Source organism: Erigeron canadensis, chromosome 2 (genome assembly GCF_010389155.1).
Source record: "Erigeron canadensis isolate Cc75 chromosome 2, C_canadensis_v1, whole genome shotgun sequence".
Taxonomy (NCBI): domain Eukaryota; kingdom Viridiplantae; phylum Streptophyta; class Magnoliopsida; order Asterales; family Asteraceae; genus Erigeron; species Erigeron canadensis.
Genome location: NC_057762.1, coordinates 4,047,454 through 4,067,361, shown reverse-complemented (window position 1 = coordinate 4,067,361; position 19,908 = coordinate 4,047,454). Strand labels below are relative to the sequence as shown.

The window sequence follows — 19,908 nt, the reverse complement described above, 5'->3', positions numbered from 1 at the left end:
GAAATTTATAAAAATCTTCCTTTCTTTCTATATTTTCTGTGTTCTATTTATAGTAATGTTTCTTGAAGAACCTTACAAAATTGTTCATAGATTGAAATTAGCATTCTTAATCATATAATTTTATTTCTTAGATAAAAATGCAATCACATAAAGTTACAAACAGATACACTAGAATATGTTTTGCACATATTTATAGTTTCTCCACACACAAGTAGCAAGTATTTTTAGAAAACAGAACAGTCTTGAAACATCGAATTATAGGCTCGAGTTTCTGCCAGCGATGTTGATCACGAAACGATACTTGACATCGTTGTTGGCCAGTCTAGTCAAGGCTTCATTGATATAATCCGGTGTAACCGTCTCAATCTCGCATGTGATGTTGTGCTCCCCACAAAAGTTCAACATTTCTTGTGTTTCTTTTATTCCTCCAATTATGCTACCTTTCACCACCCTTTTTCCTAAAAAACATAGACGTCCATAGACTCATATAAAACCCGAATACTCAAATACACGTGAATATAATAAAGTGAAAACAATATACAACTATGTTTACATGATACGTATACTTTTCTGTGGGAGTAAACATGTCGCAATATTCAGTGTTTACATATGTGAATTTTATATTTCCTATATAATTGGGTTTTTTGTTATATGGCTTGGAATTTATGGATCTATTTATGTATGGCTAAACAAGGTGCAGCAATGGGCTTAAGCCCGAGCCCTGAAACTTCTAAATATGTTTGAAATTAACTATCATATCCCACCTGGACTGGGTCAACTTAAGCCCAGTATTATTTTTTGCGAGGAAAAAAAAAGCCTCTTATTGATTGAAATGAATTAAACTTTGGGCTTTTAGTCTCCAAGCCAATGACTGGTTCAGGACTTGCCCACCTCAAAGCACATAAACTTCTTAATTTGTTTTGTGACATATATCGAATCGTTATTATAGTAATGGTATGTGAAAGTACTAAACAATGAACCAAGAGCATTGCTTCTAATCCAACATTTTATGACCCAACATGAAAAATATATTCATTTTGACATTAACCAGTATTAACATGTTACGGAGCTCGTTTGTCCTACCTATTTAATTTGACGCCGAAAATATTTCAGATGAGGAAGCTTACCAAATATTAAAGGGAAAGAAGGCAACTCTAGAGGCTTATCAGGTGCACCCACAAGCACAAGTGTTCCTTTCACTTTGAGTAGTTCCAGGATTGGCCCAATGGAGTGTGGTGCAGCAACCGTGTCCAATATGAAGTCCAGTGTCCTCATCTTTGACTAAACAAAACATAAGTCGATTACCAAATAATGTTAATGTTTTAAATAATCACATGATATCAAGAACCTTATATGTGCAGCAGTGTAATATCTAGTGACAGAGTCGTAACGGAATTAATTTTTAGTTCCCATAAAAATTTGATAAAATGGAATTTGAATTTTCTACTTTGTCATGACAGGTTAACCTTCGAAACTATAAATTTCATTCCATCAAATCCTGGGAACCAAACGACTCCTAAGTTTCAAGGTTTTTTTTTCTTTATCTAACTAGTTGATGTAACTTCTAAAAATTTGAAGGGCCAACCTGCATTTGTTTAGGGTCTGTGCTAACGATGAAATCATCAGCACCTAGACGTTGTCGGGCCTCCTTCTCTTTCGAAGGGGAGGTGCTAATGACAGTAACATGGTGGCCAAAAGCTTTACCAAATTTAATAGCCACATGCCCAAGGCCTCCCAGCCCAACAATTCCTATTCTCTTTCCAGTAGACTCGTGTAGCTTGCAATCGATCATTGGTGAGTACACTGTAATTCCCGCGCATAGTAATGGTGCTGCCGCGTCCATTGGCAAGCTTTCGGGTACATGAACTACATACCTAAAGTGCAAATATAAATTTTCTATGAATTTTTATGTAGCAGTTTTTATATGTATTCAAGAGCCAGGATTTGATATATTATTTATAATTTTTACCAAAAACTAAACTATACATAATACATCCATGCAGTATGTAATGGGTCGGGTTAAAATGAGTAACAACTATGGAGAGGACCACCATTAGTTTCTCTCTCTCTTCTTTTTTGGTGTGGTTTTTTAATTTTTAATTTTTAATTTTTTTTTTGAATTTTTTTTGTTTTTTTTATTTTCTTTTAACAAAAACCCATTCCAAAAAAAAAAAAAATTTGTTCAAAATCATATGGGTTACGTGTTGAAAACGTATGGATACGGTACGGGCGTTGCCCTCATCCGTTCTAAAAGGGTTGTCACCGGACGCATATGAGAATGGTACGTATTTGATAGGCGGTGATCCAACTATCCAAGAGATGTTGGCGGTTTGATACGATACAGGCATAGCCCTTAACTCTAAGGGCAAAGTCCTTAGAGATGGATTTTTATTTTTTAATGATTCTCACCATATATGTTGGTTCTCACTTGATTCCTTCGCTATACGCATAATTTAAAGAGGTTGTTTTCTTTGGATTGACCGATTTGAAAAAGTTTGATTTAACATGTGGACTAAAACATATGGACAATATGACTCATTCATGAGTATAGAAAATAATGATGAAAAGAGACGTCCATTTATTCGTTCACTCGCCATCAGGCATCAACAACGTTAAATGATATATATGAACGCATTACAACAAAAATATCATGTGTTCACATCTTTTCTTTTTCATTTCGGCAATTTTAAAAGTTGTAAAAGTTATATTAAGTTATTTATATATAAAAATATTTATAAGTATTTATATTTACATTAGTAAAAAAATTCAGATAGAACGATTTCCATACTAATATATGTAGTAAAATAGGTTTATACTCATAACTTACAAATGTGTAAAAATACACGAGTATATAAATTATTCACATTTAAAAGTATAAAAACTAAAATTTCTTTCACGTGTGAGAATTTTGGCGTTATAAATTAATGTCCATACATTTTATTGTTAATAAGTTTGATATTTGTTTACTTTTATTTTATGGGAGATTATCATATTTCCTCTTCTTAACCTTTAAAATCACATATATACCCAACTAAATTACATAATATCAAATATAACCAAGCTAAATGCTAAAACTCTCATATTTATCCATTTCATTTAAATTTTTTTGATAAAATCAATTTCATACAATTAAATCCCAATCTTGCCTCTAATATTATACTATCAAAAAATGTATTGATTTATATCAATTATGCCTCTGGTATACTATCAAATGTATCTAAAAAACATTACAAGAATACAAGGAATGTATCAATGTTCCCAAGCTAAGGGAAGTAAAATAAGAATAAAACTTCACTACAAAGTGTAAAAATTGTTATAAAAGCGTGTAAATGTGAAGATTTTTTACACAGTCGTTTAAATATGAACAAATAGTATTTTTGTTGTAATGATGTTTGAAACCAGTACCCACAACGAAAAATCGTATATGTATGTTTAGATCAAGATATTTTAAAATTGAAAACAATATAATGAATTATTGTGATCGGGGTGAGTTGTTTTGAAAATATAAGAAAAAAATAACTCAAGGTTATATAATAAAGTTCACCCAAATCATTCAAAATGTTTTATCTCACAAACCGCAAATCGTTAGACGAAACAAAAAATATGGGCAGTCTTAAAATTTCATCATCTTTCATTAGAGATCCAATTTGATATACTTTTGATGACTTTTTAGTTTTCGTTTTCTTTTTGGTACTTACATATAACTTACACATATGTAGGTTGAACTGACACATGTGTAGGTTGAACAAAAATTATGATTCGAAACGGGCTTCGCCCTTAAGGATATTCATAAACCAAAGCTACTGGGGGTGATAGGTCATAGAGTGTGATAGGTCATAGGGTTATAGGTCATAGAGGGTGATAGGTCATATGAGGTGACCGGTAATGGGTGATTTACCTAACAGGCTCCGCCCTTAGCCGCTATGGCTCCGCCATGGATTGACGGGCTCCGCCCTTGGCCACCATGGCTCCGCCATAGATTGACGAGCTCCGCCCTTAACCTTCATTGTTGTGTACATATGCTCATTTACTAATTTACATGTGAAAACAATGATCCTACACATGTGTAGGTACACAAGTACAAGAGAAAAAAAACGAAAATTAAAATGTCGTCAAAAGTATATCGAATTGGATCTCTAGTGAAAGAGGATGAAATTTTAAGACTACCCATGCTTTTTATTTCGTCTAACGATTTACGGTTTGTGAAATAAAGTATTTTGAATGCTTTGGGTGAATTTTATTATTTAATTGAAGAGAGGGAAAGAAAAAAAATGTGTGATTCAAAATGATTATTGGGTTTTTTTTATTTGTGGGTTATTAAATATTCTTTATTTATGGTGATCAATCACAAACTATTAAATGAAAATTTAGGCCTCCAACTAACCAAAATTAACAACCTATTATTTTAGTATTTTATTTTTCACTCAAGATACCTCTCGACATGCCTTGGCCTTTTAGTTAGTTTCAATTTTAGAAGAGCTTAATTAATCCTATATACGTAGTATTTTTTTGATTACTTACCACAATCACGCTTGACTAATTGTGTATAGTTTACTACAAATGTTACAAATTGTGATAAGTAAATCAAAATTGATAGTCACCTCCCAAATAGAAAAAATAAATTAGTAATTTATTTGTGGTCAGCAACCAACATTTAAAAAAAAAAAAGTAAATTACGAGTAGTATTTTACCTGTGGTCAGCAACCAACATCTGAGAATAACCACCATAAGTGATGCTTCCATCCCAAAATATACCATTGTAGGTAAATTGGCTTTTTTCACAGTAATTCTCTTCGGATCCCTTACAAAATTCACACTCTAAACACGACGCAGCCAAGCATCCTACCCCAACCCGGTCCCCAATCTTGAACCCTTTCACATTGCTTCCAACCTCAATTATTACTCCGGTTATTTCATGCCTAAAACATATTAAATACGACTGCTATTAGTTACTGTATATGTTAGCTAATAATGTGTATTTTGTTGGTTTAAAATCCTATAACAAGTTAGCTAGTTATGTGTATGTCGATAGTTTCAAATTAAATAATTAATGAATATGCTAAATGAAACCCTTAGGGTTTTACTTAACGTGCATAAAAAAGTTATACGTTTTTATATTAAAAACTCACCCCATGATTTTTATGGTAAGTGTACAACTACTTAATGCAGCTTAACGAAAGCCTTTAGGGCTTCGTTTAGCAAAACTCAATAATTAAACCAAGTGGTTGTAATCATCTATACAAAGTTAGTTATTAACAAACAAATATCTAATATATAATACTATCTTATAAAACATTTTGCTTTTTTTCAAATCTCAATTAAGTAATTGAACTACCTAAATTACTCATATTTTTTTTTCAATAATATAAACATCTCTACCTAACATAACTATAATACCATTAAATCTCAATCATTTATTTTTTCTCTCTATCTTCAAATTTCAACAACTCATTTTTTCTCTCTCCCCCATAAATCATTTTATTTTTCTAATTCATTTAAAATCTTTTATCTCAAAATCCGTATATCGATAAATTATAAAAATTATATGGGTGTTTTTAAAATTTCATTCGATATACTTTCGACGAATTTTTAAATCCGAGGGCAGAGCCCGTACGGTTAAGGCATTTGACTATCATACTCTATGACATGACCTATCACCTCTACCATCTAACCGCCGCAACGCGCAGACACTATTCTTGTATACAATTATTTGTCATGATCAAATTGCCATCTATGCCGCTACGACCAAATGTCAAAATATAATATCCAAAAGGATTTCAACTACTTACTTATATTTTATATAAGAATAAATAAAAAAACAAAGGAGCATGTTAAATGACATATATAACAATCAAGCGATTGTGGTCTTAGCTCATGATGAACATATTATATGTATGCTTACATACGCATACATTACATATATATACATATCGGGGAAGTGAAGGTGGGGTTAAAGGTGGGGTTGTCACACACCTAATTTTGGTAAAAAAAACTCGTTACATCTTGATTTTTTATTCCATAAAAATCAGAAGACCCATCATTTATTCATTAATACTAAAATATTGATATGTGAGCGGTTTTTCACTTAACTTAAATGTGTGACAACCAACCCTCACTTTTACCTACACATATATGATTTATACATGCACTTCTATACAACCCCTATGGTCTAAAAGCTTCATATATACACTCATCTATGACTATGTATGCATAAGCAAATTAATAAAGAAGTTTACCCAGGAACAACAGGGTACATGGTAATACCCCAATCGTTTTTGACTTGGTGAATATCGGTATGACAAATTCCACAATACAAGATCTTGATGGAAACATCATTTGCTCCATTCACTCTACAAATAGCAATATATAAAAACAAAGTAAGTCAACATCAAAATCCAAACAAAGAAACAAACAAAAAAAAAAAGATTGTTAAAAGTAGAAAGTACAACACCTTCTTTTGAAGGTGTAAGGAGTGATTACACCTGCGGAATCATGGGCCGCCCATCCGGAAACTGTGATCTTGTGATTAGGAGTTGTTTGTGTCATTTCTTATCACCTGGTGACCAAATGTTGAATCTACAAAGAAATAGAGTCGCGTGCTTTGAATACATATATATAATAATCAGCATTATTAGTTAATTACATTTGTTTTGATGTGCGTACCAATGAGGAGAATCTTGATAGGATAATAATCGATCCTCCTAATTGTTTAGTCTAAAAATCTTTCTAATTAATAGGATCGTGACATGTGGAAAATTAGGAGGTAAGATTAGGAAAAAGAATTAGTTGATTACATGTGTTAACAAAAGGATATATTAAGAGGATTTTTAGAAGGATTGGTTAGGAGGATTTATCATTTTCCATCTTGATAATAATCAAATGAGTTATGATGGATCCTTTTAATATATTAGCCTAATTATCCTACTAACTATAAGATCAAGCCACATGGAAAAATCAAGGGGTGGTGGTGAAAGAAGATAATGAGTGGGTTACACATGTCAAGATTTGATGATATTAGGCTAATGTTTTAGGAAGATAAATCATTTTCCTAATCGAATACTTAGATTCAATAACCGATTTGACGTTGACTTGAGGAGACCCAAGTTTAAATCTTAACATGCATTGGGTTTATCATTAATTTGTCGTCATGTCTACAGGCGGTGTGTCGATGGGGTTAACGGGCTTTGGTTCCGTCCAACTGGTTTGGACCAGCTCGTGATAACCTTCAAGAATCGGATTATGGCGAACAGGTTATGGGATATAAAGTGTTTAGTTGGGGCTTAAAAAATATTATTAATGTGATATTTAAAAAAAACGTAATCATTGCCAAACCCATACTAAATTATCTTAATATTTAAAGTAGGTTTGCCCTTTTATTACGTTTGATCCATTTTTTTTCTTATTTACGTAAAATATATGGATAAATGGAATTTTAAATATATTTTTTATTGATATAAATTTCATTAGGTCTTACATTATTAAAAAGAAAAAAAAAAAAAAAAAAAAAAACCTTAACAAATCAAATTTAAACACAATTGGGACATAAGAAATATAACATTTCATATAAAATATATGAACATATAAAATAAGTAGACAAGTTGAGTTTTAAATATAACTTTCATCATTTACTATATAAAACCAACAAAGATATTTTACATTCAAAGTAAAAAAACCATTGGGTAATAGCCCAGTGGCCATCAGCCGCTACTTTTAGGAGAGGTCATGGGTTCAAGTTTTGTCAAAGACAAACTTGAGATAATTAGGAGATTATTAAGTGGTTAAGATTCAACTGAAAACTATCCTGACTAAGGTATTAGTGGGTACCAAATGGTACATGAGATCATATGATTTCCATCCAATAACCCTTTTAGTCAAAGTAAAAAAAGAAAAAAACTTGGAAAATTAAAATTAGACATTTAATATGAGGAAAAAAAGAGTATCAGTGATTGTCTATATGGTTCATTATTCTAGCTAATTTCTCACAAATCATATTTGAAAAAACCGTTTTAAAACCTTAATTTTCTTTTTATATTATAATCTTTTTCTCACAAATACCCTTTTTTTTCTCACTCTTTGTTATATTTTCGAATGTTCTATTCTTCTTTATTATCATGATTTAAAACAATAAGTTTCCATTGATAGATATTCTTTCTCACAGAGTTGAGTTATTGTAAGAACTAAAAAATTGTCAAAAACTGCGAGAACCACTCACATCCATTAGATTATATACACTAATGGTCAAGATCTCTACTGGCATTAATGTAATTAATGGGATTTAAAATTAATCTACAAATTAATAAAAACTGGAAAAGGGCATAATAGGAACATTCGTAAAAAATGAAACGGCCACCTACAAAATATGGTGCACGAAATTCATGGATTTTTGTTATACGAGTAGTAGTCAACGTTTTGATATTGACTATTAATTAATAATTGATAGATTATGACAATTTAAAAATATATTTTATGTTTTTGCAAATTGTGTGAGTAATATGATTTATGTATAAAATTTTATATTAAAAATTTATTAACATTAAATTAAATAATATAAATTATTTGAAAATCATGAACCATTTCAGTGGTACACATGTGATTTATGTTTAAAACTTGTTATTAAAAATTAATAACATTAAATTTAAAAAACATAGATTTTTTGAAAATAATAAACCTTTTAACAAAGTTCACATGTGTACAAATATTTTTTTAACAAAGTTCATATGTATATGTATATTTTTTTTACGAAAGTTTACAATTGTATATATAAAAACAATGATATATGAATTTTTGTTCATATGTACACATGTGAATAACCCTATTCACAAATATTTGGTTTTTTATATAACAAAATTCACTAGTGAGTGGTACCCATGAATTACTTTCACATGTAAACATGTAAATTGTACATATTTGAAATGACTTAATTCACAAGTGTCTAATTTTTTTTAATTTGATCGATTATATAGTGGTTTATCCTAAAACCTTAGATTATAAAACATTTACATGAATAACCATATTCACATGTATGTATGTATATATATATATATATATATTTTCAAAGTTCACGAATATATTTAAAAATATTCATATATAAATAAAGTTCAAATGTGAACTAAATGCATTTTATATTAAAAAAATTAATTATTGACATTGTTACATCCTAATTGTTCACAAAGTAATATCTTGACATCAAATTAATTTACTTATTCACATGGAAATAGATTGCGTTTATATGTGTACAGATAATTTTTTACCAAATTTTAAAATGATTGTACCATAAAAGCCATTTATAAAAAAAGATATTTAAAATCTAGTTCATAACTACTAAATGAACGTAACATATATAAACACCATTTATGAAGAAATAAAAAATCTCCATATTCCCATTGCTAACTGCTAAGTGCATGGTTAATCTCAAAAAAAGATTTAGGTGGTAAAAATATATAATTTATAGAGAAAAAAAATGTCCAACATAAAGACATTAAATGAGAGCAAAAAAATGGTGGTATTATATATATTGCCACCGATAAGTATTGGTTTTATTTAATTATGATCATTGGATTGAAATTTCATTTGATCCTAGCCGTACAAACTACTCCATTTAAAACGGGACTTTTGTTACTCGGATAATCAAAACGTGGACATTTACCAGCTATTGTTTAGTAGAATTAATTCTGTTTTGACCGGGTTTAACGTGAGTATTAATTGGTTATGGAATGGAACTACCTAACTTATTCTTTAGGAGTAAGTTTAGTGTTTATTGTTTTATCATTTCCACGTCTATAGTTAGTTAGGCTATATATAAGCTTTAATAGTTAATGAAGAATTGCTGATTAGTATTATCTACATGCAGGTTCATATATATAGTGATCATCATACATCGGATCAATGATAATAGCCAAATTATACATATTTGAATTATTAGTTTAATGGCTAATATCCTTTACTTTTATGCATTTTGAGTCTAATTTGTATGTTTTTAGTTATTCATTATTTGCGCAAGTATTCTATAGGTTCATCATGTGAGTTGGATGATTTCGAGATCAAAAGCTAACTAGAATGCGCGAATGACGGCTGGAAATGGTATAATCAAGTAAAGTGACAATATTCGTCAATGAAGCCGAAGTTAATCAATATAATGAGTTTTTATATATTCTTGATAAATAGAAACCAACATATTGATTTGGGATGATTTATTGTTTATATATATGGTCATGGTTTTATGAAAAATCGATTGTAATCATCCGAGAGATCTCTGAGCTGTCTCCCGTAGTTTTTCTATCCGATTAAATTGTAGATGTGTTTATGTCTTTATGAAGCAAGAAAATTTAAAATAGGTGTTTATGTCTGTGCATCTGGCTTGGAAATAACACTGCCAGTTATGGTTGGGATGGCTGGAATGTGACGACGAGTTGAGGGTGTTTGTGATTGTGGTGGTGTCGGGGTTTTGGTTGGTGGAGTTTTGGGTGCGCATTTGGTGGCGGGAGGTAGATAATGGTTCCTTGGTGGTTATAGATTCTTGGAACCTTGTCGTCAGCCATGAGAGACTGTCGTCGATATGAGTATTGGTTCTATTTAATTAAATATAGATGGAAGAGAATGAATATTCAATTCGTTGTTGTTGAATTATATACGTTATGTTAGATTGTTGGAAACAAGTTTTTATTCTAATCAAGATTGAGGTATTTCATCATGTGTAAAGAGACAAAAGTTGAATCTAATACAACATTTCGACCCATTGATGAGTAAAAACTAAATTGTGGGTTATAGGGCTTAATGGGTTTAATAGCTCAATATAGTCACCCAATGTGTATTCGGATTGCATCAACTTCTTAAATCATTTTATTATTTCTATAAAAATATGGCATGTCTATTGATATTTAATAAATTAACTATCCACATACCAACAAGGTGAAACTCTTCAAAGTGGTAGGATTATTCTTTTGTACGTGAAATCTCACGTTATTGCATTAATCAATAACCATGGGGTAGGCGTTTGGATCGTATCTTTTTTATAACTTTATGGATTATCTACATCTTTAAACATCTTATCATTTTTTCATTGCCATTGTGTTTTTATTTATGTTGATTTACTTTTTTCGGTCTCACCTTTTTAGTTGTTTAATTGCCATTGTGTTTTTATTTATGTTGATTTACTCTTTTCGGTCTCACCTTTTTAGTTGTTTAATGTGACTTATAAATTTACTTTTATAACTACAACCCGGACAACGACCGGGTATTTTACTAGTTTAGTTTATTTGGAAATGGTGTCTCAAACGTATGAAAGAATTCATAGTTACTCGACTTTTTATATAAAAAAAATCAAGTAAAAATTGATGAAGTGATATTAAATGAGAGAATAATTACATTTCAGTTAACTACATGAGATATTTATGGGAATTTTCCATAGATTAATTAAATTGTTTAAATATGATTTAATAAATTACAAAAACATCCTTGAATATAATTGATGGAAAACAGTTCTCGTAGTTCTCGATAAAAATTGAGTTCTTATTTTATCTTTTTACCTTTCTCACATATGTCAAGAATATATAATTTCAGTTATACAAATCAAATTTCATAACCAAAAAAACGTTATTTGAAATGATATATTTTTCACTCAAAAACAGTACAAACTACTGTAATTTACCACGCCTATCTTTTAATCATCTCGTCTTTAAGAACGTGAAATCTTCTATCTTATATAATTTATACTTTTAACTTGATTATTAGAGTAACAATGGCGTGAAATGACTTATTTGGTTGTTATTGCATAAGAAATAGAAAAGAAAGACATTCGATTAATTTTTAATAGATCGAACAAAAGGCTCTTGGAATAAAAATTTTGAAGAGAATACATGACCATAGACATGAAAACGTACAAGACATACAATAATACATGATGGAGTCATTAATTCGACTAAGGGCTCGAGTTTTTGCCTGCGATATTGATAACGAAACGATACTTGACATCATTCTTGGCTAATCTGTCTAAGGCTTCATTGATGTTATCAGTTGTAACGGTCTCGATATCACATGTTATGTTGTGCTTTCCGCAAAAGTTCAACATTTCTTGTGTCTCTTTCATTCCTCCAGTCATGCTACCTTTCACCACTCTTTTTCCTATTATATTTACAAATCATATCATAAACTTAGTTTTCAAAGTTTCAATCAATCATGAACATACTCGTATACAACGTGTTTGGGCAGGTTTGTTCTTATGATTCAAATGCTCAGGCCGAGCCAGAATATAAAAGTTCATGTCTCCTAACGAATTCAGATATAAAATTCAAAAAAAAAAGAGTATCAGTGATTTAATTCTATTTTAATAAATTTAAATTATTATTATTTCCTTATTTAAGTTTGTAGACATTAATAATTAATGTTTTTAATGATATAATTATGTAAACTAATATTGTTGTATTTTACATCATTTTTTATCTTTAAAATTAAATTTTGATTTTTTTACAATAAATTTTTTTTTAATGTAATACGTTTTTATTAAAAAAAATTTAAAATTAAATCTAAAAAAGTTAAAAAGGTATATGACATCATCATTTGATCTAATAGCTCTAATTAAAAGTTGAGTTTCATGTAAGGGTTCGTATTTTTCCAATCATATTTCTCCAATTATGAATTAAAGTTTCTCTTTTATACGTATTTAAAGATAATCACTTGACTTCGAAACGTTTTCAACCATTTTTTTACACTAAATCTCACAAGTTATAAATAAGATAAACACAAATCGACATCGACATATGTTTATATGTATATGAGATCTACCAATAAACTAAAACAGGATTCAGATATTTTTTAAACAACATGTGGCGTAATCCTTGATTGACATGTGTCATTTTAATTTATTTATTTTTATTAAATTAAATTAGCTTTTGTAATTGTATATGGATTCAATTTTCTTATTGTATTTGGAACTGAACTCTAACTTTTGGCTTATAAATATAATTAAATACAAAACACATTATAATCTTATTAATTGATTGATTATTTTCTCATTAATAAAATTGTCTTTTTTTATTTTTATTTCTCAATTCTTCAACTTCTATTACTTATATTACTTATAATAATAAGTTATTAACATGAAGACTCCAAAAATTTGAGTTTATGATCCGAAATCACAAGTTTATTTGCTATCATCCACAATGCTTACAAGTTCCGATTTTGATGTGATTGTAAAGATTTAAGTTAAATCCAATATTTTAACTAAACATATATTATATTTATCATTACTCATTACCTTTTATTATAACTTAGCTTCGAACATCGATTTACTTTAACCATAATTTATTTAATACTTATGAATCATGTATAAGGCTTGAATTTCTTTATGATACAATCTGTATCACTACCATACATCGTAAATTGTTTTAAAATTTGTTTTATAAAAAAAAATTGTTTTATAAAAAATTGTTTGAAAATTAATTACTTTTATAAATTGTTTTAAAATTAATTTTTGATTTTTTTACAATAATTTTTTTTAATGTAATACATTTTTATTAAATTATTACTTTGAATATGATTTTTATCATATAACGTAATAGAGTTTGTTTATAAGTATTTAGTTTTATATCATTAATATTTTATTATTTTTAAATCAGTGTTTTGAAAATCAGACCGGATGTCAAATCAGCCTTCTTAATAAAGAATTAATAAACAAACTTAGAGTTTATAGTAAGCTATCATAATTAGATATCAAAAAAATAACTGTATAAAAATTGCAATGATAATATGCATAATTCTAAGTTAGATTAACACAACATGCGTTATATGTTATATGAGTTAATAATTAAATTGCTTAGTAACTTTAGTACAATGACAATGCAGACATATCCGAATAACTAAAAGACATCCAACGAAATGAAAACCATACTTAGCGACACCTCTAATAGATGATGTATCTATTTTTCAACTGTCCGATCACTGTTAACCGAAATCTAAACGATCACTAATGTAATTTCATTTTTTAGTGGTTTAATTCTAACTTAGTTAAATATTTGTCAACTTGTGATATTGTAAATATTTAACATGTCATTAATTGTATATGTTTCCCACGTATTATGCTTATAATCTATAATCTAGTATATACTAAAGATGGAATTGAAGCATACCAAAGATCAAAGGGAAAGAAGGCAACTCAACAGGCTTGTCAGGTGCACCCACAAGCACGAGTGTTCCATTCACTTTGAGTAGGTCCAGAATTGGCCCAAGCGAGTGTGGTGCGGATACAGTGTCCAATATAAAATCCAGTGTCCTCCTCTTTGACTGAATAAAACCAAAAGTCAAAACTTAGCTTTCAACAAATTATTTAACCTTTGATATTATTGTCTTTTAGATATAAAAGTTAAAGGCCGGTCATTGAATAAATAGTGCATTATCCAGAGATAACGATCATTTAACACTAATTAAAGACCTTTTTTCTTTCAACGGAAATAAGGTGTCACGTAGGATGGTTAAACAGTACTAAAGGTGGGAGTTCGAATCCTTATAAAGACTTAAAACCATTCAAACTGTGTGGGAGGCCTTCGGTGGTTTTACCTTGCATGTCGAGTTAGCATTGAATGTGATGGGGGCCCAATTAAAACAACATGGTTTTAAAAACTCCCTCAGATTTGGATGATGATGACAGACTTTATTTGACAATTGTCATAAAATAAATTGTTTGCATTTTACTTTTCTCCCATCCTCATCTAGATTTATAATTTAAGTGTTTCATATGTGACTCGTGATGATATAAAATGCATCACTAAAAGTCACTTTTCATACACCATAATGTCATTTGACAATTAAACATTAGATATGTTAATAAATCTTAGTCTCAAGCGTTAAGTCACTCATTATAATAAGTGATTGTGTGAGTACTCGTAGACTACTAACCCGCATTTGTTTCGGATCAGTGCTGATTATGAAATCCTCGGCACCTAAATGCTCCCTGGCCTCTTTCTCTTTTGATGGGGAGGTGCTAATGACAGATACATGATGCCCAAAAGCCTTGCCAAATTTAATGGCTACATGACCGAGCCCTCCCAGACCAACGATCCCTATTCTCTTTCCAGTAGACTCGTGCAGCTTGCTGTCGATCATTGGTGAGTACACTGTGATTCCTGCACATAGTAATGGTGCTGCCGCGTCCATTGGCAAGCTTTCGGGTACATGAACTACATACCTTCAACGAAAATAAAAAAACTAAATTACCATTTCTTTTGAAGTTACTTTTCACAAATGATTTTTTTTTTTATTTAAAAAAGGTCATATACAAAAAGAAACCAATACAATTAGTCAGTTCAAAACTAAAATGGGGTCAAATTTAATTATATGACTAGCTAGTTATGTTCTTCTTTAATCTCATAAAAAGTACTCGTATTTATTGACTTTTTTATTTCTGTATAACATATGGTCGTGGACCCCTACTCATTTGGTCCATTTATTTGCACTTCTGTTTAGGTACTTGATCTCATTCTTATATCTTGTATGTTTTTCATTGGTTCTTATATTTTGAGATTTTCTGATATTAACTTCCATTTAACTTTTGCTTTTATCGGATCCCCTTATGAATTAAGATTTCAGAAGAAATGAAAAGCATGCGAATATATGTGAATTTAGTAAATTGGACAAACAGGGGTGAATGGGTGATCTTTGAGCCCACTGGTCTTGATGTTCTCAGCCCTTATTTGTTTTATTTTGAAGTTTTGAACGGTAAATTATTATTTTTTACTCTTAGATTACTTTAAATTGTCTTAAAATCATTCATGTCAGCAAATGGACACTGAATTTCACCCTAAAAGAAACAAAAACATCTATCAAATCGACTGGGTTCATAAGATATTAAGATTCATTAGTACGAGTCATGATGACGGTACTATATATGTGGTGTATATAATGCGGGTCCCGCAGGCACTACATCAAGGCCATTGAACTGGTTCACCCACTTTCTTTAACCATTATTACTACCTCGTCTATTAATTACGTGTAGTATTTTATTTAATGTGTTTATACCTAACAACCCTTACAATAAATTTGTGTACACATATGTATTGTGTTATATTTAAATTTAAAACTATCACCTGACAATAATTCGAATTGAATGTCAAGTTTGTATAATTTATGTCTTAAATAGCCAAAATGACAACACAAGATGCTATTTGGTTTACGGATTAGTATTCTAAGATGTAACAAACTCTGTTCAAATGTATATAGTGTTAAATAAGTAACATTGTATTCATTGTATATAATCATTTTTAAATTTATGAGTATTGTATGTGAAAAAATATATCTGACCAATCAAACTAACAAGTGAAAGCTATATATGGTTGACACGTATGTATTCTTACATACAATACACATAATTTAAATATAATTACATACAAAGAATACAACTTTAACTTCACACTATAGACATTCGTCCAAAGTTCGTTATATTTCAGGATACTTATCCTTTTGGTTTATTGGTACAAAGTGTTTATTTACATAGTAGGTCTAGCTTCAATTTTTTTTTAAGAGCTTTTGTTTCAATATTTGTTTATCTCATAAAATATTATAGATACATATATGTCAAAGTTTTATCTGTGATAAAGCCAACGTGATATATGGAATATCGAAAAAAATGGACAAAAACTTTTTGTAGATAAAAACAGAGGTGATGCACTTTGTAAATTACCTATGATCCGCAACTAACATCTCGGAATAACCCCCATAGGTGATACTGCCATCCCAAAAGATGCCATTGTAAGTAAACTGGATTTGTTCGCAATAATTCTCCTCTGACCCCTTGCAAAATTCACACTCCAAACACGACGCCGCAAGGCATCCTACCCCAACCCGGTCACCGATCTTGAACCCTTTCACATTGCTTCCGACTTCAGTTATCAATCCTGTTATTTCATGCCTTGTAACATTGAAAACAAGTTCATTATAATTAGCCGAACTTTGAAGAATGTATACATATTCTGGCTATAGATGAAATAAAGACATTGAACCAATGTGACAAATTAATTGAATATTACAATATGTCGAATTAGTAACATATTGTAAGCCGCCAAGCCGGTTTGGGTTGATTATCAACCTTTTGATAATCATAGTTAAAACTGCACACTTCTTAGTGTAGTATATAATTTTGTTATTTATTTGAAGCACATGCTCAAAAAAAAAACATTTATAATCGGTTAGAAAAGAGACTTACCCGGGAACAACAGGATACCTAGTGATACCCCAATCATTTTTGACATGGTGAATATCAGTATGACAAATCCCGCAATACAAGATTTTGATTGAAACGTCGTCAGCTCCATTCACTCTAAAGGATGTAAATAAAATCAAATTCAACCTCACTTTTAATAAGAAAAATGAGAGAAAAAATATAGAAAGAAAAAAAAGTTAAAGGAAAAAAAAAAAGAAAAAAGAAGCAACCTTCTTTTGAAAGTATAAGGTGTAATTACACCGTTGGAATCATGAGCTGCCCAGCCGGAGACGCTAAGCTTGTGATTGGGAGTTGTTTGAGTCATTGTGACAAATTAGCTTTTGAATTTTGCAAATAAATGAAGACACATACTTTCTATATATAGACTCATGGCTAGTAATAAGTTAGCCTTGTGTCAACGTACTTCTTGTGATAATATCGAGTATATTACCTAGCAACTTCATTAAAGTTTTCTATTTTCCAAATTGTATATACCAAAAAATATATAATGAAACTAAAAGGAAACTTTCCAATTATATGGTCAAAGTCACTCAAATAGTCAAGTTATCTTTCTAAGTCGAGATAATTTGAATGAGTATACGAATATTTGCTTGGTAATATATTAGAACTAATTGACTACCTAAAAACATATGTATAACATTTGTAAAGTGGGAGCTAAAATGATACATCTCATCTCCATGATACCTCATAAAGACTAGATTAAGTACCGTTGAAAATATAATCAGGGTTTTAATGTCATTACATAATAACGAAAGCTCGAAAGCTATGTTCAAGTTAGTTCATATAGATAAACTAACGGATTTTGATTCTGCTCCTTTAAGGACTATTTATGAACAGTTTGTTAAAACGTTCACATTGTATATACAATCGTACCCTAATTAGGAGGAGCAAAGTCAATTGAGTGTATTTTTGAAAGTACTTTTTAAAAGGATTATTTCTGTTGGGATCTAAACACGCCGTTTGTAGTTGAGCGGGTACCATTTTAATTTTCTAATTCACCTAAACCGAAATGGTTCAAAATTCGAAAAGTTTCTTGAAGACATGTCGTGTCTTGCTAACAATTTTAGTTTCTTGAAGACATGTCGTGTCTTGATGAAGACATGAATAATTCTTGAAACCAAACCAATTCTTGAATTTTCAAATATGATTATTATTATTACAATTAATACAATTTACTAACAGTTTTACTTGACCGAAAATGATAAAACCTGAATTTAGATTGAGAAAAGATTAGTGAATAGGTGTTTGGTTCATGTAAATGAAAGAAACGACAACGACAACGATACCCAATCCCGGCAAAAGCCGGGTGCGGGGGAGGTATGATGTCGACAAACTTTACCCCTACTCAAAGGTAGAGAGGCTGCTTCCAGATCCACCCGAGTGGAAGGGACCTCCGGCCCAAAAGTGAAAAATAGGGTTAGATCCACCGTAGTGGAAACCTTAACCGGATCTCGATCTCAGACTCTTAATCTCAAACTCTTAATCTCAAACTCGATCCCACTCTCCGGATCACAGATTCAGATCTTAGAGTAAAAAATTTAAGGGATAGAATGAGAGAAAGAGTATAGTGACAAATGAGGGGAATGGGGAAAGAGTTAGGCACACCATCACTCACACACTCCTATCTAGCTACTAGCTAGTCATCACTTACTGCAGGTATCAAAACGAGGGGCGTAGACGTCTACAAATACAACTTACGCTAAGGAACACACATAAAGTTACTCGATATATGTATTTGCACTTTTGTTTAGGTACTTGATCCCTTAAATACATCCGTATGTTTTTGTTCGTGTCAGATTTTTCTTTTGTAGGCGGTGACGGATCTAAAACTTCGAGGTGGGGTATGCATTTTTCAAATAACTCTTTTTTGCTAAAGATCAGATACTTAAAATCAATAATTCTTTTTTGCTAAAGATTAAATAATTAAAAAACGAATTTTTTTTTTTAATAAAAGCAACGGTTAATTATGCATGGGACCCGCGTAACCCAACACTTCTCCCGCTTGTCACTTAAGCAACTCAACGAACTGGCGCAACCAAGTGACATGACCGTGCCAACGTTCGTTTAACCCACACGCACATCCAACCCTGGGCATAGATCTAATAAAAAAAAATTTTTAATCAAATTAATGGAGTTGGGAGATGTGATTTAAAAGTGGGTCACTGAGTTAAAATCTTTTCTACTACTTTATAAAAGAAACACCCCCTCTTCCAATAAATATATTTGTCTTTAAAATTACGTAATTGCCCTTGGACTTACCTTTTTTGTTTTTTTTATAATTTACGTAATAATAACTAGGGGTGATCATGGGCTCAACCCGGCCCGACCCGTAACCCGTGAATTACCAAAAAAAGTGATCCGAGGACCGGCCCATGTTCATTGGGTCGGTTCGGTCCGGGTTAGCATGCGGGCTCGGGTTTTTTACGGGCTAATCCGTAGCCCGTTACAAATGGAGTTAGAAAACTCATTAGCTGAAATTAAGAGGCATTTCTTGCTGATGCCTTTCATGGCAGATTTTTTCATGGCAGACATTGGATCATTGCCATCTTCTGTATTATCTATGTCATGGTATGCTTAAAGCTCATCTTCATTTTAGTTTCTTTACACTTGTCCATAGTCTATAACTATATATAAACACATGGGTGTGTGACACTTGGAGTTTATAACTTTCATACTGCCATCCACATACTTGTGGTATT

General features: G+C 30.7%; 2 protein-coding genes across 2 annotated transcripts; both read right to left on the bottom strand.

Moving 5' to 3' along the window:
* Positions 1–91: 91 nt before the first annotated feature.
* On the bottom strand, positions 92–6,558 carry LOC122589319 (probable cinnamyl alcohol dehydrogenase 6). Its single transcript, XM_043761604.1, has 6 exons — positions 6,452–6,558; positions 6,237–6,350; positions 4,692–4,919; positions 1,586–1,874; positions 1,128–1,281; positions 92–458 (listed from the first exon to the last, which is right to left on the bottom strand). Exons 1-6 carry the CDS (start codon positions 6,544–6,546, stop codon positions 256–258), a joined length of 1,083 nt encoding a protein of 360 aa, XP_043617539.1. The 5' UTR covers positions 6,547–6,558; the 3' UTR covers positions 92–255.
* A 5,240-nt stretch (positions 6,559–11,798) lies between these two features.
* LOC122589197 (probable cinnamyl alcohol dehydrogenase 6) lies at positions 11,799–17,529 on the bottom strand. The gene is made up of 6 exons (XM_043761446.1): positions 17,419–17,529; positions 17,192–17,305; positions 16,670–16,897; positions 14,890–15,178; positions 14,124–14,277; positions 11,799–12,120 (listed from the first exon to the last, which is right to left on the bottom strand). Exons 1-6 carry the CDS (start codon positions 17,511–17,513, stop codon positions 11,918–11,920), a joined length of 1,083 nt encoding a protein of 360 aa, XP_043617381.1. The 5' UTR covers positions 17,514–17,529; the 3' UTR covers positions 11,799–11,917.
* Positions 17,530–19,908: the final 2,379 nt, after the last annotated feature.